The 26,419-nt window shown below is 39.7% G+C and overlaps 1 protein-coding gene and 1 long non-coding RNA gene across 5 annotated transcripts in view; one reads left to right on the top strand and one right to left on the bottom strand.

Annotated features, from left to right (window-relative positions):
* Nucleotides 1-9,702, top strand: part of LOC111556618 — a 46,790-nt gene extending 37,088 nt beyond the window's left edge. For all 3 annotated transcript variants that reach the window (XR_006586345.1, XR_006586346.1, XR_006586347.1), the window contains exons 2-3: nt 985-1,044; nt 9,569-9,702. This is a non-coding gene — a long non-coding RNA (uncharacterized LOC111556618). The remainder of the gene's footprint in view (nt 1-984; nt 1,045-9,568) is intronic.
* The window catches only part of LOC101094047 (interferon-induced very large GTPase 1-like), a 56,039-nt gene continuing 35,289 nt past the window's right edge, over nt 5,670-26,419 (bottom strand). For both annotated transcript variants that reach the window (XM_023239524.2, XM_045038879.1), the window contains exon 2: nt 5,670-14,710. In XM_023239524.2, the coding sequence (XP_023095292.2) occupies nt 7,413-14,708 (7,296 nt within the window). In that variant the 5' untranslated portion in view covers nt 14,709-14,710 and the 3' untranslated portion in view covers nt 5,670-7,412. The remainder of the gene's footprint in view (nt 14,711-26,419) is intronic.

Genomic DNA, 26,419 nt, shown 5'->3' on the forward strand with positions numbered 1-26,419 from the left:
CAGTTCATAAGAACAGAGAGCCCTGAAGCTCTCCCCTAAAGAATTGACTTTATTTAAAAGAGTGTGAGGGGAAGTTAAGACCTAAGGGTGCTTCTGAAGACAATGGAGATTTTTGTGGTAAGAGTTAAGGGGAGGCTAATAAGTCTATGACAGTAACATGCTAAACTATAGGCCAGGTAGTTTGCCAAAGAGAATTAGGGAAAGAGACAGGGAGACTCACCCTGGGGTCAGGAGAAAACCCTCAAAGATTGGTCTTAAAAACTAACCCTGCTCACAGTTTATTGGAGCAGACTGTGAAACCTCTTATGCCCCAGGGCACTGTTGAAAAGAATGGAACCATCAGAGAGGAATTAGTGGAGTCCAGCTGGGTGTCATATTGAAGGTGGTGGTAAACTGAACAGATCAGAGAAAAAGACAAATAGAATCCTGCTAAAACCAGTCACCCCAGGGTGATTGTGTTTATCACTGGCTGCATTCTCTGAGGAAGAACATCAGAGGCATAAGACTGCAAAAGAGGCAGAATGGGGGGAGGAGAATAGAGAATCCACTTCATTAAAACAGTCCAGCCAGTCACTAAGCACACAAATAATAACACGACCCATAAAGGGGACCAATATCCACCTTGCTATAATATATTACCTAAAATGTCTACTTGGCAACAAAAAATTACAAGATGTTAAAAGAAATAGGAAAGTATGACTCATACAACAGAAAAAAAAAAAAAGCAGACAACAGAAACTGCCTATGAGAGCAATCAGATATTAGAATTAGAGTAGAAGACTTCAAAGTAGCCATTATAAAATGTTCAAAGAACTAAATAAAAGCAGGATTAGAGAAGTAAAGTATGATGACAATGTCACATGAAATAAAGAATATCAATAAAAAGAAATTATAAAAACCCATGGAAATTCTAGAGTTTAAAAAGTACAATAGAACAATCCACCCCCTCCCCTCCATCCATGCTTTTGCTTTCTGTGGTTTCAGTTACCCATGGTCAACTGTGTCTGGCAGCAGATGATCCTCTTTCTGATACATCAAAAGAAGGTCAGTAGTAGCCTAGTGCTACATTACAATGTCTATGTCATTCACCTTACTACATCTCATCACATTGGCATTTTATCATCTCACGTTATCAGAAGAAGAAGGAGGTAAGTGCAGTATAATAAGATATTGAGAGAGAGAGACCACATTCACATAACTTTTACTACAACATATTATAATTGTTCTATTTTATTATTAGTTATTGTTGGTAATTGCTTACTGTGCCTAATTTATAAATTAAACTATCATAGGTGTGTATGTATCTGAGAAAACATAGTATATATAGAATTTGGACTATTTGTGTTGTCAGGCATCCACTGGAGGGCTTGGAATGTATCCCCTGTGGATAAGGTGGGGGACAAATATAGCTGAAATGAAAAATTCACTAGAGGAGTGAATTTCAACAGTTCAACAGTAGATATGAACCAGCAGAAGAAAGAACTAGCAAACTTAAAGGTAGACTGATAGAGATTATGCAAGTATGTATAATCTGAGAACAGAGAATAAAAGAATGAAGAAATGTGAACCGAAACTCAGGAAAATGTGGGACACATTAAGCATGCCAACACATACATAATGTAAGTACCAGAAGGAAAGGAGAGAGAGAGAGAGAGAGAGGTGTGCAAAAAAATATTTGAAGAAGGATGGCTAAAAACTTTTCAAATTTATTTATAAATATTAATTTGCATGTCCAAACGCTGAAAACTAAAAAGGAGGAGAAAATTTTGAAGGCAGCAAGAGGAAATGGACTTATCTTGTATAAGGGAACCCTAATAAGATTAATAGTCAACTTCTCACCAGAACCAGTGGAGGCCAGGAGGCAGTGGGATGGTATGTTCAAATTGCTAGAAGAAAAAAAAAGGTATTAATCAAGAATCTTATTCCAGAAAAACTGTCTTTAAATAAATGAAGGCAAACTACATTTCCAGGTAAACAAACATGAGAGAATCTGTTGCTAGAAGACACATCTTAAAGAAATACTAAAGGAAGTTCTTTAGGTGAAAGCAAAGAGCCTGAGAGAATAATTTGAAATCACATGAAAAAACAAATCTGTTCATTTTTTTTGGTTTTATTTATAATTTTGAGAGAGAGAGAGAGAGAGAGAGAGAGAGGAGAGGAGAGGAGAGGAGAGAGAGAGAGAGAGAGAGGCACTGAGAGAAGGAGAGCAAGAATCCCAAACAGGCTCCACACTGTCAGTGCAGAGGCCGATGCGGGGCTCAAACTCACAAACCATAAAATCATGACCTGAACCGAAATGAAGAGTCAGACGCTTAACTGATTGAGCCACCCAGGCACCCCAACTCTGTTCATTTTAAAACAGATCGATTCATTTATTTATCCATTCAGCAATATTTATTGTGTACCTTTATTGAACTAAGTATACATTGTGGTAGGTGCCAAGTTAACACCTTGTGTTACAGTTAACAAAAGAGATCTCTTGCTCTTATGGACCTTATATTCTAGACAATAAAATGAAATAACAAATGAGTATATGATAGAGTCCAGAAGATGGTAAGTTTAAAAACAAAAAAGTCATACATAAGGACCTGGATGCCAGAGGTAAGGTAGGGGTGCAGACTGTTTTATTAATGAGGGTGGTCTAGGAAAGGTCTCATTCATAAGATGAAGTACGAGCAAAGACTTAGAAGTATTTGGGAGCATAAGGGAGTTTTCACATTGGGTATCTGGGGGAAGAATATTCCTTCAGGTAGAGGTAAGACCTACAGCTAAGGTCGGAACAATGAATGTTTTGGAATAGCAAGTAGTATGGTTGGAGTGAGTGACCAAAGAGGATAGAAGTAGGAGAGTAGATCAGAACAGTAACCAGAGGCCTTGATGACTCTTGTGACTTTGGCTTTCACACTGAATGAGAAATGGAGCTATTTCAGGGTTTTGAGCAAAAGATTGAAATGATCTAGCATAAATTCTTAAGAAAGCTTTCTGACTGCCTTCTGGAGAATAGGCTATAGATACGGCAATCTGTTAGCAGGCCGTTGAGCCTCAGTGCTTGCAGTGGAGTGGTGATAAATGGTTAGATCTTGATATATTTTGAAAGTAGATCCCACAGGATTTACCAATGAATGAGAGGGGTGAGATGAATTATGGATGATTCAGAGTATTTTTTGGCCTGGGGGATTGACACAATGAATTTCCCTTTAAATGAGATGAGGAAGGCTGTGGGTAGAGCAGGTTTCAGGTGAGGGGAGATTTAAAATCCAGTTTTGAGCGTGTTACACTTGAGATGTCTTTAAGACTTCCAAGTGCAGGTGTTGAATAGGCAAGTGTTTGACATTTGGAAAGAGGTATTGGTGAGACATATGTATTAGGAGTCATCAATGAATGGGTGCTCTTTAATGCCTTGGGGACAGGTGACACATTAAGAGGGAGAGAGTCTAGATATAGAAGGAAGACCAAGGATTGAGCCCTCAGAGTATGCTAGCATTGAGAGTTCTAATAGTAGAGGAAGAACCAGTAAAGCAGAGTGACTGGAGGAGGAAAACAGGGGTGCAGTATTCTCAAATGCTAGTGGAGAAAGTGTTTCAGGGAGGTGAGAGTGATAAAATGATGTTGGTAGATCAAGTAAGATTACTGAAAGTAAAAAAAAAAAAGTGGATTTAACAAAGCAGAGGCCATTGGTGACCTTTATTTAGTTAATTTAGCTGCATTATCACTGTGTGAAATATTAGAACCATCTTCAGTTTCTTTCTTTTCCTTCCATCTGTCATCACCTTCACCTCCAATATGTAGAAAACTTGTCCATTATATTTAAGAGTCATTATTTATCACCCACACTTGTGGTAAGTACCATTCAAGATACTGAGCATATGGAAATGAGCAAGACATGGACCCTCTTTTTTCAGAACTTAGAGTTCAGAACAAGTTACAGGCATAACTATATTTTAGTAGAATAGCAAAAATAACAATAATGTTAATAATTACTGTAATTCTATTAATGTGACTTATGCTGCTGTTGCTGCTGCTGCTGCTAATGCCACTACTACTGCCACTGAACGTCATTAGAACGTGTACTCTGTGCCAGGCATGTACGTTGTCCCAAGTAGTCGTCGCACCTCTGTGAGCTGGCACCCTTTTATAGGTGAAGAAAATAAAGCAGAGACAGGTTGAGGAACTCATTCAAGATCACACAGCCAGGAAATTGTGGAGGCCCTATATAAAAGCAATCTAACTTCTGATTTTGTGTTCTTAACTACAACTGCAAGCGGACACTCCCTACCTCTTAAAACTTGACTTAAACCTACTTATTTATTCCCTCACCTTAAATTGCCTTTCCCTCATTGCTTCCCCTTATTCATTTTTACTGGGATAAGTTTTGTAATTAGTCACTTTTATGTCAGTCTATGTCTTAGACCTGCTTCTGAGGAATTTCAGACATATTATTTTCACATTGCTAAACAATTTTGGCAGTGACTCCTCTAAGTTTTTGATTGGTTGATTGGTATTTGAAATCATTGTAACTACTCATAAAGTATCAAAGGACATTGATATCTTGAGATGCATTTTGAGCTATAAGTGATAATCGCATTTATTGAGAACTTACTATGTTCCTATTATGATTTCCCAAGGAGTCCTTGTTAAATATTCCTGCCAATGAACCTTAGTCACATGAGGCTATCTTAACCTATCAATGTGATTCTAATAAAATGTTATGCAAAAGCAAAGGAAGAAGGAACCTGAGAGAGGGAGTATAACATAATAATCACTTATAGGGTACTTACTATGTATATGCCATTGTCCTAAATGCTTTATATACAGCAATTCATTTATTTCTCTCAAGAACTGCATGAGAAATGTACTATTTTACAGATAGGGCACTTGAGCACAGAGAAGTTAAAGTACATGCCCAAGGCCTCACAGGTACCACTGCTACAAAGATAGCAGTATTAGTAATTATCATGATAATATCAATGGTGATACACACACTTTCCTTCCCTTCTTTGTTCACTCATGTACCACAACACTCCCACACCTTACTAAAGGGTTAGAATGATTCAAGGGAATTACAATTTTGAGGCAAGGGGAAAAAATAAAAATTGTATAATTCATGTGTCTTTTCTTGTAGTCCAAGGGAGGAGTCTGCCAGAACTTTAGGGGGTGAATTTTTAGACACACACTGTCTTGGTTTGGGCTGCTGAAACAAAATAATCATAGACTGTGTATCTTAGAAAACAGAAATTTATTTCTCAGTTCTGGAGCATCTAAGATCAGCGTGCTACCTGGTTAGATTTGTGGTATGCAATCTTCCTGGCTTGCAGATGGCTGCCTTCTCACTGTGGGCTTACATAGCCTTTCCTTGGTTCATGGCATGGGGAGAGAGAGGTCTGTCTGGTGTCTCTTCTTCTAAGGGCACTAATCCCATCATGAGGGCCTTGCTCTCAATAAATTATTTTACTCTAATAATCTCCCAAGGAAGAATCTCTCACTATAATCTCTTTAAACCTGACTCCACCTTTATGGCAGCATTACACTCTCCATTACTATCCTAGAAAACTCCATTCCTATACAGTCATCTTTTCTCTATCCCAGCTTACTTCTTGCCAGTTTATTTGGGATCTCTTGAGCATAGTGTCTGAATCTCATTGAATAATCATACTGCTTAAATGCCTGAGGAATTTGTCAAAGATCTTCTTTATTTATACACAATTTTGGGTTGAAAATCAAAGTTAATATATGATATGTAATACTTCTTAAAGGTGATTTTGGATTCATTAAACAAATACAAAAGGCATTCAGCAAATGTTAACTGAACATTGCAGTTTTTGAGGATGCAGTGATTTCAGAGACAGGAACCATGCAGGGATTCTGTTTCCATCACCGTTTCAGCTTAATCATATTGGTAGGTCCTTCCAATTCTTAATGCGATTATTTTCCAGAGAACAAAAGGAAAATTGTGCTGTTCAAGAATACCTGTTTCCTTTATCTTTTATAATTTTTCTGTTCCAGGATTTCTTTTGGAGACATGGGTCATTTTACCTGAAACTGATAGTATTCTGGAAAACTTTTCGAGTAATAAAACAGCAGAGTCATTACTCCTATCTCCTAACTTTAAAGATTCCAGTCCTTTGACTATGGTTCCCTGTCCTGTTTGTTTTTACTGGCTATGGAGGGGTTGATAGTGTGGCTTAAATAGAAGCCAATGGATGCCCTTATGTCCGACATAGATTTTCTTCTTTGTATCAGGATTCCTTTAGATCATCAGCTTTGAGAACCTAGTGTAAGTCATTGTTTTAGAAGGTGTAGGTTTGTAGAATGGCTATTTCTTTCCCCTCTCACGTCCTTGATTAGCTTCAGAGTCATTGTCATTTTTATTCTGATCATGACCCTATGACTTAAACAGTATGAAAAGTTACTTATCACCTAATGTGGAGATAAGTATTTCCTTATACTTGAATGTATAAAAAGAATTGCTTATTAAAATATTAGAACCTAAAAAATTGTATAGTTTTTGATATTTTATTCTTAAAGGAATAGTTGATATTTTATTGTTAAAGAAATAGTTGTTTTTTTTTAAATCATCAATGGCTTAATCAGATTTGACCTTATCCACAGCTTCGATTAAAATGGCCCTTTTTAGCTGGTCATAAATTATGTTCCAAAAGCCAGTTTATTTCAGACTTGTATATAGCACCAAGCTTGAATACCTAAGCTCTTGTGAACCCCCACCCCCCCGCCGCATATATAGGCAAGATGCCAGGGAAGAAGAGGGTGAGGATTAAATGAGAAGAACAGTTATTTGATTTCTGTTTTCTATATTTGCCTGATAACATTTCTTGAATTGATGCAGACTTTATTCTGGTAAAGTCTCTGTTTTATTCCTCTCCAGAACAGAATATGCCTAAATATTGGTGTGCTTCGGGATCATGAATTTTCCATGAATGTTTTTCCATTTGAGGATTAGTAACTTTTTCCACAGTTTCAGAGGATTAAAGAAAAAAAGGCTATTGGTAGCTTCCAGTCAATATCCATATATTTATTCTATAGAAGTTTGTCAATTTGTAGTAGTCTGCAATGATTTTGTTTTCCTCCTATGAAAATGACTTTCTCTGAGACTTTATATAACATTATATATTTCAAAATAAAAACATTCTGAATAATAGTTTAAAATGTACAGTAGATATTTTAAATGGATTTTATTTGATTTTATCATATGTTCATATATTTTAGAAATATGTTTTTGAGCCAGAAGGAATTGAGGCAATGAAAAATGAAGTCTTTTCACAAGAAATCTTCAACTCTTGAAATGTTAATTGATTGATTTTTAGATTTTTCATTTTAAAAAAGGAAATAATGAGGATTCTTACTGTGAGGAGGAGGTATTTTAGGATTGTCTGAGTATTGGGGTTCATTGAGTTTTACTGTTTTTTCAAGTCATCGAGCACATCCTGCTTTTTTATACTGTCCCATGCATCAGGGATTTTACCTTTATTTATAAATTTTTTCTGATATTTTTCTTCTAGCTTTGATCTGAAGTGAGAGACAAACCATTTCCAGTATGGCTGGGTAGATGAGTCTGGGGTGATGCTCCACATGGCATACTCCCCTCCTGCCTGTCGATAGTTCTTATATGGGACTTTCCAGTCATCTCTCAAAACCAAGAGAAGATCACTTGCTACCAAATTAGTACAGCAATCAATGACAAAATTGTCTGTTTTGTAAAAATACCCTCCACTAACAGCGTGAGGACGGTGGAAGGGAACACTGTGGTCTCCTTGATGTCCAGGGATTGTGTTTGTACAAATTGCTCCACAGCAGGGACACTGTTTGCAGCAGCCAGAGAGATGTTCAGAGAGCATTTTCTGAACTGCCAGAACCATTTCTTGTTCAGACATATTCAAATAGTTCTCTTCTACTCTCTTCATTGTGGGATCCAATGCTTCACTCATAGCTTCTTTGAGAAACTCAATATCTTTTATCTCTTGGTGTTCAATGCTTATCAAGTCTTTTCTTGGAAAGATCACATTACTCCCCAGGTGGTCACAGAACAAATCCAACCACCCAGACACAGTGCTGCTTTTATCTTTGGCTCTTACTGTGGATTTATGAATAGCTGAGAGGATGGCAGTCTTGATGTCATCTAAAGTTGTTTTTAAAAAAGTCTTTATTTTTTCACTTCCTTTGTCTGAACAATATGTTTTAATATGGTTTTGAATGTAATTCCTAAAAAATGATTCTGAATTATGAAGGTAATCCCAGTAATTATCAAAATTTTCTTCTTCTGCCAGAGAGATGAGAATATGTTTCTCCAGGTTAGACTTGTTTCCGTTGAATGCTGGGCAGTTAGATTGCATGTCCCCAGCAATTTTGAGGACCATTTGTTCCCATACGGTGGTAGAGACAGCAGGAGTGAGTTTGTGCCATAGAAAATCAACAAATGTTTTGATTGAAGTTGCTCCTTGACAAGATATCTTAAAACTCATGAAGAAATCCTCTTTCTTACTTTCCAGATAGTTTACAGGATCATTTGCTCTCTTGAATGCCCTGTGCATCTTCTTAAAAGTCTCTGATGCTTTTTGGAATAAACACAAAGATAAATCAATTTCATATTTACTTGTAAATGTGTATCTTCCCTCAGTGTTTGCAGATTTCACCTCCTCATCTATTATTCTCAGGATTTCATGGAAATAATTTGGATTGTAATCACGCTGTTGTGTCCAAATATTCTTAATAGTTTCAGTATATCTTGAAATAATGTGGTCAGTAGTCTTATCTATGGACATTTTATCGTAGCCCTCTAATGTCCTTGTAATTATGTAATATTTCGTGTTCATTTTGACATGTTTGTCATATTTGATTTGAAACTTTTCTCCAGGATTTTCCTTCAGTGTGTCTACAATATTTCTCTCCTTTTTGAAATACTCCAAAAGGATGTTTTCAGAATCCACATCAATGTTAGGCTCTGTGACTGGAGGGAGAGTTGAGGACACAGCATAGACCCATTTTTCCCAAAGTTGATTGAACTTCTCATGTAGCTCTTCCTCACTCAATTCTGTGCCTTTGACAGTTAAAGCCAACCTTCGGCTTTTTTCTAATAATTCCTTTTCATAACCTGACTTTTTGCTGTCCAGTTTTTCTTGACTTTTCTTAAAACTAATAAGTTCATCAGCTTTTTTTTGGCTTTCTAAAATAAGTGCCTCTGTAAGGATCATTAGCTTATTTTCAAAATTTGCTTTCCACTGAACCAGTATTTCACTATCTGGATCTTCATTAAAATACTTTTCAAGTTCTTGCTTGATGGCTTCATATTTTTCTGTGACTGGCGCCTTAAATGTGCTTTTTCTGAATGTCTGGATTTTCCCATTCTGAATCTGGTTGATTAGCTGGTTCTGCAAACCCAGCACATGACTCCTCAGCTCCCAGGTCCAGTAGTTATACATTGTTTCCAATTTGCTCATGGCCATGACTTCTCGTGTGTTCCTGAAACTGAAAATAAAGTTCTCATTCACCAGGGCTCTCCACAAATCTTGGACTCGGAATTTTACATCTGATATCTTCATGATGCTTCCCCTAGATTCCTGTTTGGCTGTGAGAAGAATTCTACTTTTCAGTTCCTGGACATTGTGGCTGTAGCGAGGATTGGGAGGGGCCATTGGAGGATTGCCATCCCAGAGGTGAGCAAAGTAGTAGACATGAGTATTGACATCAAACTTAATGACATCACTAAATCGGGTTACATCTGAATACTGTTCTTGTTCAGCTGCTTTTGCTGCCATTTCATCTAATCTCTGCTCTAGCCGCCTTCGTCCTTCCATAGTTTGGTCTTTAGCTGTAACTTCCCCCACATTCTGATGGACAAAAAGGCAGCTTGGGGAGATTTTTACTTGTTTCATCCTCAGAAAGGCTTGGACAACTATTTGTAGAATATCTTGCATTTCTGATGGATTTTCCCCAAAAATGTTAATCAGAGTCAAGTTTCCAAGTCCAATAACAAAGGTTGCCAACTCATTGTCACGATTCTGGGATTTGCTGCTGAGTTCTGGGGCCCGAAGTCCTTCTGTGTCCACAACAAGCACAAAGTCAAAGCCCAGTTCCTCTGTGAATGTCTCCTCCACCTTCAGGAGCTGCATGTAGGCGCCCCGGGTACACCTCCCAGCACTGACAGTGAACTGCAGCCCAAAAAGGGCATTCAGCAGGGTGGACTTCCCTGAGCTCTGCAGGCCAAGGATAGAGAGAACAAACAGTCGTTTGTCTCCAAGTTTCTCAGAGACCTTGTCAAAAATAGCTGCTACCCACTTTAGAGGCACATATGAAGCATCCCCATCCATCAGCTCAATGGGAAGACCAGATATCATTAGATCTGCAGCAATCTGGGGAAGGGAGAGAAAAAGGTTATCTTTTGTGGAGAAAGTTTCTTCCAGAACTTCATAGATCTGGCCTATTTCTCTGAGAAGTTGTTCAATTCCCAAGGTGCAGTCAGTAATCTCTGTAGAAATAGCTTCTATCTCATTTTGCCAGTGTTTCAGGGAGGTGTTCTTTGGTGCTTTTTTCTTTTCTGTTTGTACCAGTGACCACAAAGCCTTTTTCTTTTCATTCAGGTTTTCCAAGTGTCCTGCAGTCAGGTTGTCCAAAGACACACTCAGCCATTGTAAGAAGTAGAGTTTGGTATGAGTTTCTGAATGGTTTTGGATAATTTCAAGGACGGATTGCATTAACTCATTGAGAGGAAAGGCTCTGGTCAATTGTTGCTGCCGTATTATTTGTTTTTCTGCCTCAATCTCACTCTTGTGTTGTTCAATGCTCCGGTTTCCCTTTTCTCTCAGATGATAGAGTTCTTTGTCCTTTTTACACCAAAGATGCCACAGGTGTCCCTGAAGGGGTAGTAAGTTTTCCTTCATCTGAGATATCTGCATTTCTCCTAATAGGGCCATGAGAACCTCTGCCTTTTCTTTGGCTTCCTTGCAGTCTCTCTGGTCTTCATCAATAAGGAATCCTTGCTTACGAGCAATCTGGGCACAGTCCTCTAAGCTAAAAGTAGTGTCAGAGAGCTCTAGCAAATGTCTGATTGTAGTTTTGAGCTCCTCTGTTAATTCTGCCTCATTTCTGTTCCTGATCCCAATTCTCACTTTTTGGCCAGAATTATTGGCTGTGGTTTTTTCTTTGTCATCAAGCAGACAGATCAAAGGTTTGGATAGCTCACACAGGCCACGGATAATTTTTCGGTTTTCTTGATTGCCATCAGAAGTTGCCATGAGGACTACAATGAGAGAAGAGATCTCCTGCAGGAAGGTGAGTTGCTTCTCATGTTCCTTGGCATCTCCATGCAGATTGATGAAGGTCAGACAGTTGTCAAATCTGTCCTCATCTTCACCCCCAGGACAGAACCAGCAGATTTCCACTACACCCCCCATCAAGAGACAGTCTTTGCTACTCCCTCTGCAATGGCGATGAAAAAAGATATCATGTTTACGTTTACTGAGAATACAGTTCATAATCTGAGATTTGGAAGCGGAGAAGCCATTTCCAACCCTAACAAAGGACACAATGGGGGTAGAGACACGACACATTTGCTGATTCTTGTAATTGTTCTTTGCTGAGTCTTTTGTTGATTTCCTTGCTTGCTGCCAGCTTCTCCTAATTTGACTGAGAGACCAAAGAGAGAATTCAATTTGAGAATTGCAAGGATTAGGTATAAGAAGAGGGAGGGCAAACTGGCAAATGGAAAGTTTGGCCAGAATATATTGTCTAGCAAAATCATCAGCACAGTGAAGAATTGCCATCTGAATATCCATAGGGTGAATATGGGGTCTGGAATTAGGATCTGAAGGATTAGTGGGACTCTCATTGTCTTCAAAAAAATCATCATATGGATCAAAAACCTCATTTTTCTGTTTTGAGGCACTTAGATAGACTTGATTCTCTGTGTTTCCATCATCTTTGAAGACCAGATATCTCAGCCCATAATCCAACATCAGTAGCTTCTGTAGGAAGTAGAAGGGAAGCTCCCGTTCAGAGCTGGGCTGGGTGTTGTACACAGAAGTCTTGTAGATCAGATGGAAATGAGCTCTGCTCATCCTCTTTGGGTAGTAGTGTTCTAGGCCTAGACGCTGGAGCAATTCTAAGAAAGCTCCATTTTCTGTGGCCTCCCATTTGTTGTTTTCATTATCATGTGGTTCATGAGGCAGTTCCTTTTCATGGAAGATACTTTGCAAATGTTTTCTCACTTCATCCATTTGCAATGAAGGGGTGGTGGCTTCATAATTCCCATCAATGAGCAGACTCAAGTCTTTCTCTAGGTTTACCCAATCATGATCTGCTCCAGGTTTGGTGAGGACATCTACAACTTCTTTAGTCAATGATTGTCCCATGTATTGTCTTATAAATGTCAAACGTTGTGTTTTCTCCTTTGGAGAAACAGCTGTAACTCCAACAGTGGCTGTCAGACCTGTGAGCACCAGGAATGCCTGAGCCCTGTGGCTGCAAATATTTTTGAGCTCCTGGTATTTATCTTGGGCAGTTTGCATTTCATGCACTAGAAAGTCTAACTCATCACACCCCAGGAGATACTGAAAAGTCTTGTTTACCATGTGGTAACCTGCGCCAGTTGCAATGGAAAGTAGCAAGAGCTGTATGTCTGGCTGCTCTGTCTCTTGGAGGTAATTCAAGAAGCAGCGAAGAGACAGGCTGACCTCATACGTGGCCTTTCTTTGTGCTTCCTCCACTATTTCTGGGGACTCGGACTTAATCTTCACTTCCATGAAGTCATTTTTAGTTTTTTCAAAGATTTTAATTAATTCAGAAAATTGGGAGATTTTGATATACTCTTGCTCTGACTCTGACCTGAAGATCCACTGCATGATGGAATGAGCCTGAGGAAAGTTTGTCACGCTGTAGATGTGAGGATCCAAAAGGCTGCGCAACTGAGATTTAATAAATTTTGTTTCATAAATGGAATACCTTTTGCAAAAGTTGACAGTGTTTACCAGAAAATTCTGCAGATCCCTATCTGTCAGGCATATGTTAATCCAAGTGTCATAACTTTTTAGTTTTTGACTCAACATTTGCATGAAACTTATCAGTTTTTTAAGCTGCTCTTCAGGGTCAGATACCTCCCAGGATTTCACATCCTCTAGGAAAACCCTGGCCTTCTTCACAACACTGAGTAATTCTTCTCCACTCTGGATCTGGGTAGTGAGGCCAGTCAGAGCAGTGTAGCTGTCTTTCAGGCACATAGCTACCTGAAGAGGATGTTGAAAATCACGTCTGTGGCTGGAGAGGATGATGTCCCAGACGGGCACCAGTTGAATTCCCCGGTCAATGACACACCAGGTTCGATTACTGGCAACTAGGCCAGCTTTCCACTGGAAAAGGTCATTTGCTTCTGGTGGGCCACCTGTCTGGGCTGCAGATAATTGGATTTTGGTTTGGAGATTTTGGGAGCTTGTGCTCTGAGAGTCTTCTTTCGAATGAGAGTCTGTCACAGCCACGTCTGTAGCAACTTGAATTCCAAAGCCACTGTAGCTGCCCCTTATGTAACTATCCAGGGCCTTGGCTGACTGCTGTTTCACTTCTGCCAGCTGTTCACTTTGGAAACCCTCTGAAATGGCTTTCCACCAGTAGATTCCTCCCAAGTGCAGAGGGCCCTGGTTAGCATGAGAGCCAAACCTGTGGAAGAAGGCTTCACTCCTGGACTTTAGCAAAGGGAGTCTGTCTGAGCCTGCAGACTGACCCAGAAGGTCTTCAATGCATTTTAATTCCTGGAGAGCAGCCCTGGATAACTGGAGCTGATCAGTGGGAAAGTGGCAGGAAGCCAGCGGGATGTAACTGAACTTGGTTGAGCAAAAATAAGAGTGCTCAGAATGTGATTGTTGGGTTTTCTTAGATTCTGAATGTATGCTGTGATGTACACTCGCTTTCAGGCTAAATCCCCAACCTTTACCCTTGGCTGAGGCAGTTGCACTGAAGCCCAGCTTCTCTATAGTCTGGGTGAATGTGGATTCTGCTTGAGAAGATGTAAATTCTCTTGTTTCCATCCGTGTGCCCTGCTCAGGGCCAAAGAGTGAGAAGTTCTTTGGGACACTGAGTAGCTCCTCTCTCTTCTCTATCAAACCCCTTTCATCGCTAGTTTTGTAAATTCCCTGCAGAGCCAACCCTCCAGATGCCCATCTCACCAGATCTCCATCTGGGAGGTTCTGCCTGTGAGACAATGTCTCCTCCATGAGGTTGAGTTGTTTCTGAATGTTTTCCATGACTTCTTGTAGGGACTTTTGGGGAGGTGGCCAGTATTCTTCAGGGATCCCCATTGCCTGCCTCAGCTCTGCCTGTTTTTTCCTCACTGCTTCTTCCTCTTGCTGCCTCCCTTCTGACAGCAAGTCTCTTAGCTCTTGCAGTGTCTGCTCTGCATGCTTCTGCATTTTCTTTATCATCTCCAGCCGAGACTCCTGTAACTCTGAAAGACTATTTGAGTGTGGCATGTTAAGAAGCATCTCCAGGGCTTTTTTCTCCCAGGAATGTCGTGCTTGAGATTTCAGCTTCTGGAGGTCTTTTTCTTCCAGGTGTTGTAAGGCCTGGGCACAAGTCACACCCAGGTGTTCCTGCAACTTGGGCAACCAGTACTCGAGTGCCAGTCCTACTTCTGTCAACATCTCCTGGAGATCATGTGTTCTTTTGCCTCTGAGCAGGGGCTCATCAGGGGTGGACCTTGCTGTGGCCATGGCTGTGGGAAGAAAAGACACTCAGTTAGCCTGTGTTATGACCTTAGAAGTCACATAGCCAAAGGGTGAATGTACTAAAGATGCACATCTCCAAGGCTTTCTCATTTCCTCCTTTCATTGTTCCAATGAATATATTTTGTTAAAACAACTTCTTCTTCTTCTTCTTCTTCTTCTTCTTCTTCTTCTTCTTCTTCTTCTTCTTCTTATCTTCTTCCTTTGGCAAGACATCCTTGTGGATGTTCTCAACATGGATTGCCTTTTAGTTAACAGGGTGAGTTGCACCTTGAAGCCTGGCTTTTGGCATTTCCTATTACACAGAATTGATTGCATGGAAAGCATTAAGCTGAGGGTTGGAGTTTGGAAACATGCATGAGTTTGATAGCCTGATGTTTGTTTTAAAACCAAGAGTGGCCAAAAAAAAAAAAAAAAAAAAAAAAAAAAACGAAAAAGAAAAAAAAGAAAAAAAAGAAAAGAAAAAGAAAAAAAGATGGAATCTTGCCATTTGCAATGATGTGGTTGGAGTTAGAGTATTATGCTAAGCGAAATAAGTTAGAGAAGGACAAATACCATATGATTTCATTCATATGGGAATTTAAGAAACAAAACAGATGGACGTAGGGGGAAAAAAAGACAGGCAAACCACCAAACAGACTCTTAACTACAGAGAACAAACAGAATTACTGGAGGGGAGGTGGGTAGAGGGAAGGGTTTAATGGGTGATGGAGATTAAGGAGACCACTTGCTGTGATGAGCACTGGGTGTTGTATGTAAGTGATGAATCACTAAATTCTATACCTGAAACTAATATTACACTGTATCTTAACTAACTTGAATTTAAATAAAAACTTGAAAACAAAAAGAAAAAAATTGAAACAAATTATTCAATAGCAAACAAAAAACAAGAGTGGCACCACCAATTATATTTCCTCTCTTAAGTGTCTATCAAACCTGTGTTGAGTGGTTTCTTTCCTGTCTTTCTGTCACTTCTTAGGCCATTTTATGATATTTATTTACTGTCCTGTCCTTTAACTCACTTGCGGATATCAGCATCATGGTGGTATAAGATGTTCCTCTTTTTTGGCTCCCTTTTAAAACAACTTATTAGACATCCATCTGTGAACAAAAGTGCCTCAGTGGGAGTTGTGAGATACAGCACCATAGGCCAAGGGACATGGGAGTAGTCTCATCCTCCTGTGAATCCGGTAATAGGCAGAAGACCTCAGTATGGGCCATGGAACCAGCAAAACCAGCAAGTCTGCCCCAGCCCCCTGGCCACATTCAGAAAAAAAAACTGGAGTGGCTGTCCTGGGCAGATACTCACAGAAGAAAGAATTTGCAGAAATCCAGCCCTCTTGATGGGAGATTCCTGCACAAATTTGCTGACATTGGTGGACTGGAACTGTCCATTGGCAGTGACCTCTCCAGTGGGGCTAAAGGATAGTAGATAGCCCATCTACTCCCAATTGTGTGGGACATGGCTGGAGAAATCCATTTTTGGGTATTCATCCCAGAGTATCAAGTCAGGACTGGGAGAAGGGAGAAGATATTGGGAAAGAAGAATATCAAAGGACTTTAAAGGGACATGGTTCCTGTTGATTACACTCAAGAATTCAGCAAGAAGTCCCCCCCCCCCCCCCCCCCGCCCAGCCTCTTGGGAGAACCTCACCCAAGGATTTCCCCACCAGGTCCAAGGGCACCCTCAATGACCAAGTGCTAAGCTGACAAATACATCCCACCTCCCATTGTGGCTGACTTCCTATGCATGCTCCTGAGTTCAGTGGTGAGAGCTAGTCTGTTAGAGTGCTGTTAGCAAAACAGATCAGGATTTGTGAGGAAGAGAGAAACCATACAGTTGAGCCATAGCACCACCTTCTGGAAAACAAAAGAGAAGTTTCCAGTAGCCAATCTGCTGAATTGTGACTACCAGATAAGACCTAAAAGGTTAAGAATTCTGCCACAAGAGAGAGCAAGAATAATGGAGCAGTTGTATCCATACAAAGATAGAGAAAACCCCAGATATAATAGTACCAATACACAGAATACTCTGACTGAAGGGAACTAGTAAAGATTTAAGGAAGTGTCTTCCAACTTCGGATGCAAAGCAGCAAAACTACAAGGACATGAAAAATGTCATTAACGTGTCATTAACAAAAGATAATAATTCTCAATAACCTAGTTCAGAGACATGGAATTTTGTGACCTTCCTCATAAAGAATTTGAAATACCTGTTTTGAAGAGAATCAGTGAGCTACAAAAACTCAGAAAGACTATTAAAGGAAATCAGGGGGAGATATGTAAATAAAATGACACTTACCAAAGATACTAGATCATAAAAAAGAAACAAGCAGAAATTCTGGAGCTGAACAATTTTTATCTTATTTTATTATAATTTTTTAAATAAAATATTTTGTTTATTTGAAAAATGATATAGGGGCGCCTGGGTGGCGCAGTCGGTTAAGCGGCCGACTTCAGCCAGGTCACGATCTCGCCGTCCGTCCGTGAGTTCGAGCCCCGTGTCGGGCTCTGGGCTGATGGCTCGGAGCCTGGAGCCTGTTTCCGATTCTGTGTTTCCCTCTCTTTCTGCCCCACCCCCGTTCATGCTCTGTCTCTCTCTGTCCCAAAAATAAATAAAAAACGTTGAAAAAAAATTAAAGAAAAATGATATAATTGTTTATATAGAAAAGCCAAAAGAATCTACAAATTACTGAAATTAATAAAGTTATAAGCTGTAATTTATAAGATTAAGAAACAGATGAGTAATAAACATTCAATATTATTTTTATTTATTTTCCCCTCAATTTTATTTTTTAAATTTTTATTTAAATTTCAGTTAATATACAGTGTAATATTAGTTTCAGATGTACAATTTAGTGATTCAGCACTTACATACATCACCTGGTGCTCGTCCCAACAAGTGACTACTTAATCCCCATCAACTATTTAACCCAGCCCCACACCCATCTCCTCTGATGGCCATCAGTTTGTTCTCTATAATTAAGAATCTGTTTCTTTGTTTGCCTCTCTCCTTTTTGCTCTATGCTCCTTTGTTTTGTTTCTTAAATTCCACATATGAATGAAATCATATGGTATTTGTCTTTCTCTGACTTATTTTACTTAGCAGTATACTCTCTAGTAACATCACCATCCTTGGAATTGGCAAGATTTCATTCATTTTTATGGTTGAGTAATATTCTGTTGTATATATATACCATATTTTCTTTATCCATTTGTCAGTCAATGGACATTTGAGCTCCTTCCATAACTTGGCTGTTGTAGATAATGCTGCGATACACATAGGGGTGCTTTTATCCCTTTGAATTAACGTTTTGTATCTTTTGTGTAAATACCTAGTGCAGTTGCTAGATCATAGGATAGTTCTATTTTTACCTTTTTGAGGAAACTCCGTACTGTTCTCCAGAGTGGCTGTACCATTCGCATTTCTACGGATAGTACAAGAGGGTTCCCCTTTCTCCACATCCTCATCAATACTTGTTATTTCTTGTGTTTTTGATTTTAGCCATTCTGACAGGTATGAGGTGGTATCTCATTGTGGTTTTGATTTGTATTTCCCTGATGATGAGTTATGTTGAGCATCTTTTCATGTGTCTGTTGGCTGTCTGTGTGTCTTCTTTGGAAAAATGTCTTCATGTCTTCTGCCCATTTTTAAATTTGATTATTCATTTTTAAAATATTGTTTTATTTTTTAGAGTGATCTGCACCCAACATGGAGCTCAAGCTCCCAACCCCGAGATCAAGCATCACAGGCTCTACCGACTGATACAGCCATGCGACCCTAAATTTGATTATTCATTTGTTGAGTGTTGAGTTTTATAGGTTCTTCATATATTTTGGATACTAACCCTTTATCAGATAAATCATTTGCAAACATATCTTCCCCCATTCCGTAGGTTGTCTTTTAGATTTATTTCCTTTGCTGTGCGGAAGCTTTTTATCTTAGTGAAGTCTCAATAGTTTATTTTTGCTTTTGTTTCCCTTGCCTAAGGAGACATATCTAGTAGGAAGTTGCTATGGCCAATGTCAAAGAGATTACTGCCTGTGTTCTCCTTTAGGATTTGAATGGTTTCATGTGTCACATCAGGGTGTTTCATCCATTTTGAATTTATTTTTGTGTATGGTGTAAGAAAGTGGTCCAATTTCATTCTTTTGCAAGTTGCTGTCCAGTTTTCCCAACACCACTTGTTGAAGAGACTGTCCTTTTCCCATTGGATATTCTTTCCTGCTTTGTCGAAGATTAATTGACTATAGAGTGTGGGTTCATTTCTGAGTGTTCTATTCTGTTCTATTGGTCTATGTGTCTATTTTGGTACCAGTCTTGAAAACTGCATTTTGTAATATGACTTGAAGTCTGGAATTGTGATGCCTCCAGCCTTGCTTTTCTTTTTCAAGGTTGCTTTGGCCATTCAGAGTCTTTCGTGGTTCCATACAAATTGTAGGATTGTTTGTTCTAGCTCTTTGAAAAATGCTAGTAGTATTTTGATAGGGGTTGCGTTAAATGTGTACATTGCTTTGGGTAACACAGACATTTTAACAGTATTTGTTCTTTCAATCCATATGAACATGGAACGGTTTTCCATATCTTTGTGACCTCTTCAGTTTCTTTCATCAGTGTGTCTTACAGTTTTCAAAGTACAGATCTTCTACCTCTTTAGTTAGGTTTATTCCTAGGTATCTTATGGTTTATGGTGCAGTTGTAAATAGGGTTGATTCCTTAATTTCTCTTTCTGCTGCCTCATTATTGGTGTATAGAAATGCGACAGATTTCTTTACACTGATTTTGTAGTCTGCAAGTTTATTGAATTTATGTATCAATTCTAGTAACTTTTTGGTGGGGTCTTTCAGGTTTTCTATATAGAGTATCATGCCATCTGCAAATAGTGAAAGTTTTACTTCTTCCTTGCCAGTTTTGATGTTTTTGATTTTATTTTCTGATTGCTGAGGCTGGAACTTCCAGGACTGTGTTGAATGAAAGTGGTGACAGTTGATATCCCTGTCTTGTTCCTGATGGTAGGAAAAAGCTCTCAGTTTTTCCCAATTAAGGATGATATTAGCTGTGGGTTTTTCATGTATGGACTTTACTATGTTGAGGTATGCTTCTTCTAACCCTACTTTGTTGACAGTTTTTATCATGAATGGATGTTGCATTTTGTCAAATGCTTTTTCTGCATCTTTTGGAAGGATCATATGGTTCTTGTCATTTTTTGAATTAACATGGTGTATCACATTGATTTGTGAATGTTGAACTACTCTTGCAATCCAGGAATAAGTCCCAGTTGATCATGGTGAATGATTCGTTTAATGTACTGTTGAATTTGGTTTGCTAGTATTTTATTGAGAATGTTCGCATCCATGTTCATCAAGGATATTGGCCTGGTGTCTTTCTTAGTGGAGTCTTTATCTGGTTTCGGTATGGTATGATTTCAGTCTTTTTGTACGTGTTGAGGCCTGATTTGTGACCTAGTATGTGATGTATTCTGGAGAATGTCCTGTGTGCACTTGAAAAGAATGTGTATTCTGCTGTTTGAAGATAGAAAGTTCTGAATATCTGTTAAGTCCTTCTGGTCAAGTGTGTCATTCAAAGCCATTGTTTCCTTAGTGTTTTTCTGCTTAGATGATATATCCATTGATGTAAGTGGGTGTTAAAGTCCCCTAATGTTGTATTATTGTCAATGAGTTTCTTTATGTGTATTATTAATTTTTTGATGTATTTGCGTGCTTCATGTTGGGGGCATAAACATACAATTGTTATACCTTCTTGTTGAATTGTTTTCTTAGTCATAATAAAGTGCCTTTCTTTATCTCTTGTTATAGTCTTTGTTTTAAAACTAGTTTTCCTTATATAAGTAAGTATTGCTACTCTGGCTTTTTTTTTTGACATCCATTTGCATTATGAATGTTTCTTCATCCCTTTATGTACAAGCTGCAGGTGTCTTTAGGTCTAAAATGAGTCTCTTGTAGGCAGCGTATAGATGAGTCTTCTTTATTATTTATTTACTTACTTATTTATTTCCATTTTGACATCCTATATCTTTTGATTAGAGAGTTTAGTTCATTTTCATTTAGAGTAATTATTGATAGATATGCATTTGGTGCAGTTTTATTATTTGCTTTGTAATTGTTTCTGGGTATTTTCTCTGTTCCTTTCCTGTCTTTGTCAGTTTTGGTCTCTCCTTTGCACTGAAGAGTCCTTTTTAATATTTCTTGTAGGGCTGGTTTAGTGGTCATGAACTCCTTTAGTGTTTGTTGGTCTGGGAAACTCTTTATCTCTTCTTCTGTTTTGATGATAGCCTTGCTGGATAGTGTATTCCTGGCTGAAGATTTTTACCATTCAGCACTTTGAATATATCATACCACTACCTTTTGGCTTGTTAAGTTTCTGTTGAGAAATCTGCAGCAAGCCTTATGGATTTCCCCTTGTAAATTAAGGACTTCTTTTGTCTTGCTGCGTTTAGGAATTTTTCTTTATCACCATGAAATCATAATTACAATATGTCTTGATGTTTGCCAGGTTTGTTGATTTTAAGGAGTTCCTTGTGTCTCCTGGATGTGGATGTCTGCTTCCTTACCCCGATTAGGAAAATGTTTGCTCCTTGGTCAGAATGTGGCGAGTTTTAACTAGGTGGGGTCTGGTCTTCTTGTTAAATGAGACCTGATACTACTTCCACTAGAACTGAGACCCTGCAGAACTCTGTGGTTAGGAGGTGTGTTGGTAGGGGTTTCTGCTGGTCTTCTGGGGTAGGACCCACTGTGCTGGGACTGAGTCCAGCTTGATTGCGAAGGGCAGTCCGCCAGACCACAGTTGTGTGGGACGAGATGTAAGCAAGTTAGGCAGCTAGTGTCAGTGCTGGACTGCTACCCAGGGTAGCTTTTTGTTTATGCTGAGGCGTGGGGAAGGGAAATGGTTCCAGCCAATTTCTTTGTCCCCTTAGAGGCTTCTGCGTGAATGCTGCCTCTTAGGGAAGCACTCTGAGAAGAAGGAATAATTCCCCCATGTGCATTTTACAAATCACTGTTTCCACACTGTGTGCCCCTATGTTGTTTACCTGCCTTCTCTCCAGGAGCAGGACAGTGCCCTCTGAGCTCTAGCCCAGCCTGATAACTTTTAAAATTTCAGGCTTTAGGGAGTGGCATGGACAGGGGTTTGTACTAGTCTTCTTGGGGAGGGGCCTGCTGCACTGGGACTGAGGCAAGCTTGACCAAGAAGGTCAGTCATGCCAGAGCACAGGTGTTTGGGGCTTGGTGTAAGAAAGTTAGGCCCCAGTGTCTGTGCTGTGCTGCCAGCAGGTGGCTCTGTGCTTATGCTGAGGGGTGGAGGAGGGAAATGGTGCCAGCCATCTCCTTTGTCCCTGTAGAGGCTTCTTCATGAATGTTGCCTTTAGGGATGTGCCCCAAGGAGAGAAAATAATCTCCCTCCTTGTGTGCCCCAAGCATTCTTCAGGGCACAGTTTCCAGGCCATTTCCCCTAGGTTGTTTGCCTGACCTTTCTTCAGGAGCAGGGCAGTGCCCTCAGGGTTCTATCCCAGTCCAGCCTGCTGACCTTTAAAACTTCAGGCTTTAAGACTCACTGGTTGCAAGAACGTCTATAAAGCAGCCCCTGTCATTTTCTCACCCTATGGCTTGTGGAAATCTTGTCTTTTTGTGTTCCCTTGTGTGTTTTGACCTCTCTCACCCTTCTCCACAACCATGGCTCCCTACTCTCCACAGCACCTGTGATCTTTTTCTCCCCTGAACCACGTCTCCATACTCCCTACCTTCTTTGATGTGGCTTCTTCTCCCTCTTTAGGTATGGAGTTTGTTCTGTCAACCTTCAGATTGGTTTCTTGGGTATTTAGAATAATTTGATAGTTACCTAGTTGTATTCCTGGGATGAGACAAGCCTAAGGTCCTCCTACTGTGTCCCCATCCTCCTCTAGGTGAATTTTTAAAAAATATGAATCGACTCCCTTTTGATTGGCCGAAGACAATGGAGGCAATTGCCTGTTCTTTCACAATGGCGCTTGCCCATCTCTCAGGACCAACTGACCCATGTTCAATTGCTGTTGACATGGAACCTTTCTCCACTTCAGCCTTCAAAGTTTTTTTTTTTAAGTTTTAAAAAAATTTATTTATTTTGAGGGGCGCCTGGGTGGCGCAGTAGGTTAAGCGTCCGACTTCAGCCAGGTCACGATCTCGTGGTCCGTGAGTTTGAGCCCCGCGTCAGGCTCTGGGCTGATGGCTCAGAGCCTGGAGCCTGTTTCCGATTCTGTGTCTCCCTCTCTCTCTGCCCCTCCCCCGTTCATGCTCTGTCTCTCTCTGTCCCAAAAATAAATAAACGTTGAAAAAAAATTTTTGAAAAAAAAATTTATTTATTTTGAAAGAGAGGGAGAGAGCATGCTTGCATGTGCATACATGAGAGCAGGGGAGGGGCAGAGAGAGAGAGAATTACAAGCAGGCTCCATACTGTCAGCTCAGAGCCCAACATGGGGCTTGATCCCACGAACCATGAAATCATGACCTGAGCTGAGATCAAGAGCTGGGAGCTCAACCAATGAGTCATGCAGGTGCCCCCAGCCCTCAAAGTTCTCATTTGAATATTTGCTACTATCACCAAGATCTGCACCAGTGGCAGCTCCACCTGGGCCCATGCCCAAGGCTTCAAGTCTCACCACAGTGGCCTTCCTACTCATTGTGGCATAGTGGCTGTGGTGGCCCTGGGGGGAACCCATGTTCCCTGCCCCCCACTTGCTTCCATCCTTCTTGCATGCATCACCAAATGCCAGCTGTGGCTGTGTATGGGCCCATCACTCCCAACATTTTCAGGGCTAGGTCATTCAGCAAGTGGGTGTTTACATACTTCTTAGTGGGTTCCAACTTCCATTGACATTATCCTGTTTATATCAACCAATATCTTTTCTTGGGTCTAATGAGGTTTGCATTGGATACCTTAACCAAGCATTTGATTCATCTTGTAGCACTACTTCTGCTTACCAAAAGTAGCCCACTAGTCACTTGCATTCCACTCCTGGCTCCATGCTAGCAAGGCAGGCTTCTTAGCCATTTGAAGTTTGAGAATAGGTTGAAATAGTTGTGGTTGAAGACCCTAGTCATTCACTTTACTAGATAAAACTTGTAGGTTTGTGTGTGAGCATGCCAGCTACGCTGAGGGAAACTTTGGAGGAAACCAGTTACTAAATGGTTCAATTAGTCTTTTGCCCCTATATACAGGTCAGATAACCAATTTTCACATCAGGACCTTTACAGACCTCCACCAAGTTTCCTTTGGCTTCACCGTTCCAAGACATAGTTCACCATCTTTCAGGTCCTAATACGTGTGCTCGTGCTTTACTTCCCTGGTGGATGAGATGGTCTGGTGATACATCCTCAGCAGACTAGAGAGTAGAGCTGAGGAACTTAATGAATGAAATGGAAAATGCAATAGAGAGCATGTACACAATAGTAGAACAAGTGAAAGACAGAATAAGTGAGTTAGGGGACAAGAAAATTAAATAACCCAATTAGTGGAGATTAAAGAAAAAATATTGAGAAAAGAGTGAAATCTGCATGATGCATAGGATTTTATAAAAAGAAAAAAAAATCAGAATAATAAGGATTCCAGAAGGAGAAGAGGGAAAGTTGCAGAAAGTTTATTTAAATGAATAATAGCCAAGAACTTCCCACACCTGAGGAGAGAATTGGACATCCAAGTTTATGAAGCCAAGAGATCACTCTATTATCTCAGTGCAAAAAGACCTCCAAGACACATTATAACGAAACTGTCAAAAATCAAAGATAAAGAGCAACTCCTAAAATCCAGTGAAAGAATGATGGTAGTCTACAAAGGAACCCCCATTAGGCTATTAGTGCATTTCTCAGAAGAAACCCTACCGGCCAGGAGAGACTGGAATGACCTATGTGAAGTGTTGGAAGAAAAAAATTGTTAATCAAGAATACTCTAAGTGGCCCCCAAAATAAGAGTTATGGACCAGATGGCTTCCCAGGGAAATCCTACCAGACATTTAAAGAACAGTTTAATACCTATTCTTCTCAAAGTGTTCCAAAAAAAAAAAAAAAGGAAGGAAAGCTTCCAAACTCGTTCTGTGAAGCCAGCCTTACCTTGATTCCAAAACAAAAGACCTCACTAAAAAAGATAATTAGAAGCCAAATCCGTGATGAACCTGGATGCAAAAATCCTCATCAAGATACTAGCAAATTGAATTCAACAGTGCATTAAAAGAGTTCTTCACCATGATTAAGTGGGATTTACTCTGGGATGCTGGACTGGTTCAATATTTGCAAATTAATCAACATGATACACATGAATAAAAGAAAGGATAAGAACCATATGATCCTTTCAATAGATGCAGAAAAAGCATTTGACAAAAATACAGCATCCTTTCTTGGTAAAAATCCTCAAGAAATTTGGGATAGAAGGATCATACCTCGAGGTCATAAAGGCCATATACAAAAGACCCACAGCTAATATCATCTTCAGTGGGGAGAAACTGAGCTTTCCTCCTAAGGTCAGGAATGTCCACTCTCACCACTGTTGTTTAACATAGTACTAGAAGTCCTAGCCTCAGCAATGAGACAACAAAAAGAAATAAAAGGCATCCAAATTGGCAAGGAAGAAGTCAAAGTTTCACTCTTCTCAAATGACATACTCTGTGTGGAAAACCCAAAAGACTCCATCAAAAAACTGCTGGAGCTGATACATGAATTCAGCTAGTGGCAGAACATAAAATCAAAATACAGAAATTGGTTACATTTCTATATGCCAATAATGAAGCAGCAGAAAGAGAAGTTAAGGATTCAATCCCATTTACAGTTGCACCAAGACCCATTAAATACCTAGGAATAAACGTAATCAGAGAGGTAAGAGATCTGTACACTGAAAACTATACAAAGCATATGAAAGAACTTGAAGAAGAGACAAAGAAGTGGAAAAACATTCCATGGCTCATGCAGTAGTAGAAGAACAAATATTGTTAAAATGTATATATTACCCAAAGCAATGTACACATTCAATGCAATCCCTGTCAGAACAACACCAGTATTATTCACAGGACTAGAACAAACAATTCTGAACTTTGTATGGAACCAGAAAAGACCCTCATTAGCCAAAGTAATGTCAAAAAAGAAAACCAAAGCTGGAGGCATTACAGTTCCAGACTTCAAGCTGTAATCATCAAGAGTGGCAGTATGGTATTGGCCCAAAAATAGACACATAGAACAGTGGAGCAAAATAGAGAACCCAGAAATGGACCCACAAATGTATGGCCAACTAATCCTCAACAGAGCGGGAAAGAATAGCCAATGGAAAAGTCTCTTCGGCAAATGGTGCTGGGAAAACTGGACAGCACCATGCAGAAGAGTGAAACAGGATCGCTTTCTTATACCATGCACAAAAATAAACTCAAAATGGATGAAAGACCTAAATATGAGATAGGAAACCACCAAAATCTTAGAGGAGAAAACAGGCAGCAACCTCTTTGACCTCAGCTGCAGCAACTTCTTACTAGACATGTCTCTGGAGGCAAGAGAAAGAAAAGAAAAAATGAACTATCGGAACCTCATCAAGACACAGACTTCTGTATAACGAAGGAAACAATCAACGAAACTAAAAGGCAGCCAATGGAATGGGAGAAAATACTTGCAAATGACATATCAGATAAAGGGTTAGTATTCAAAATCTATAAAGATCTTGTCAAACTGAA

Source organism: Felis catus, chromosome D1, assembly GCF_018350175.1.
Source record: "Felis catus isolate Fca126 chromosome D1, F.catus_Fca126_mat1.0, whole genome shotgun sequence".
Taxonomy (NCBI): domain Eukaryota; kingdom Metazoa; phylum Chordata; class Mammalia; order Carnivora; family Felidae; genus Felis; species Felis catus.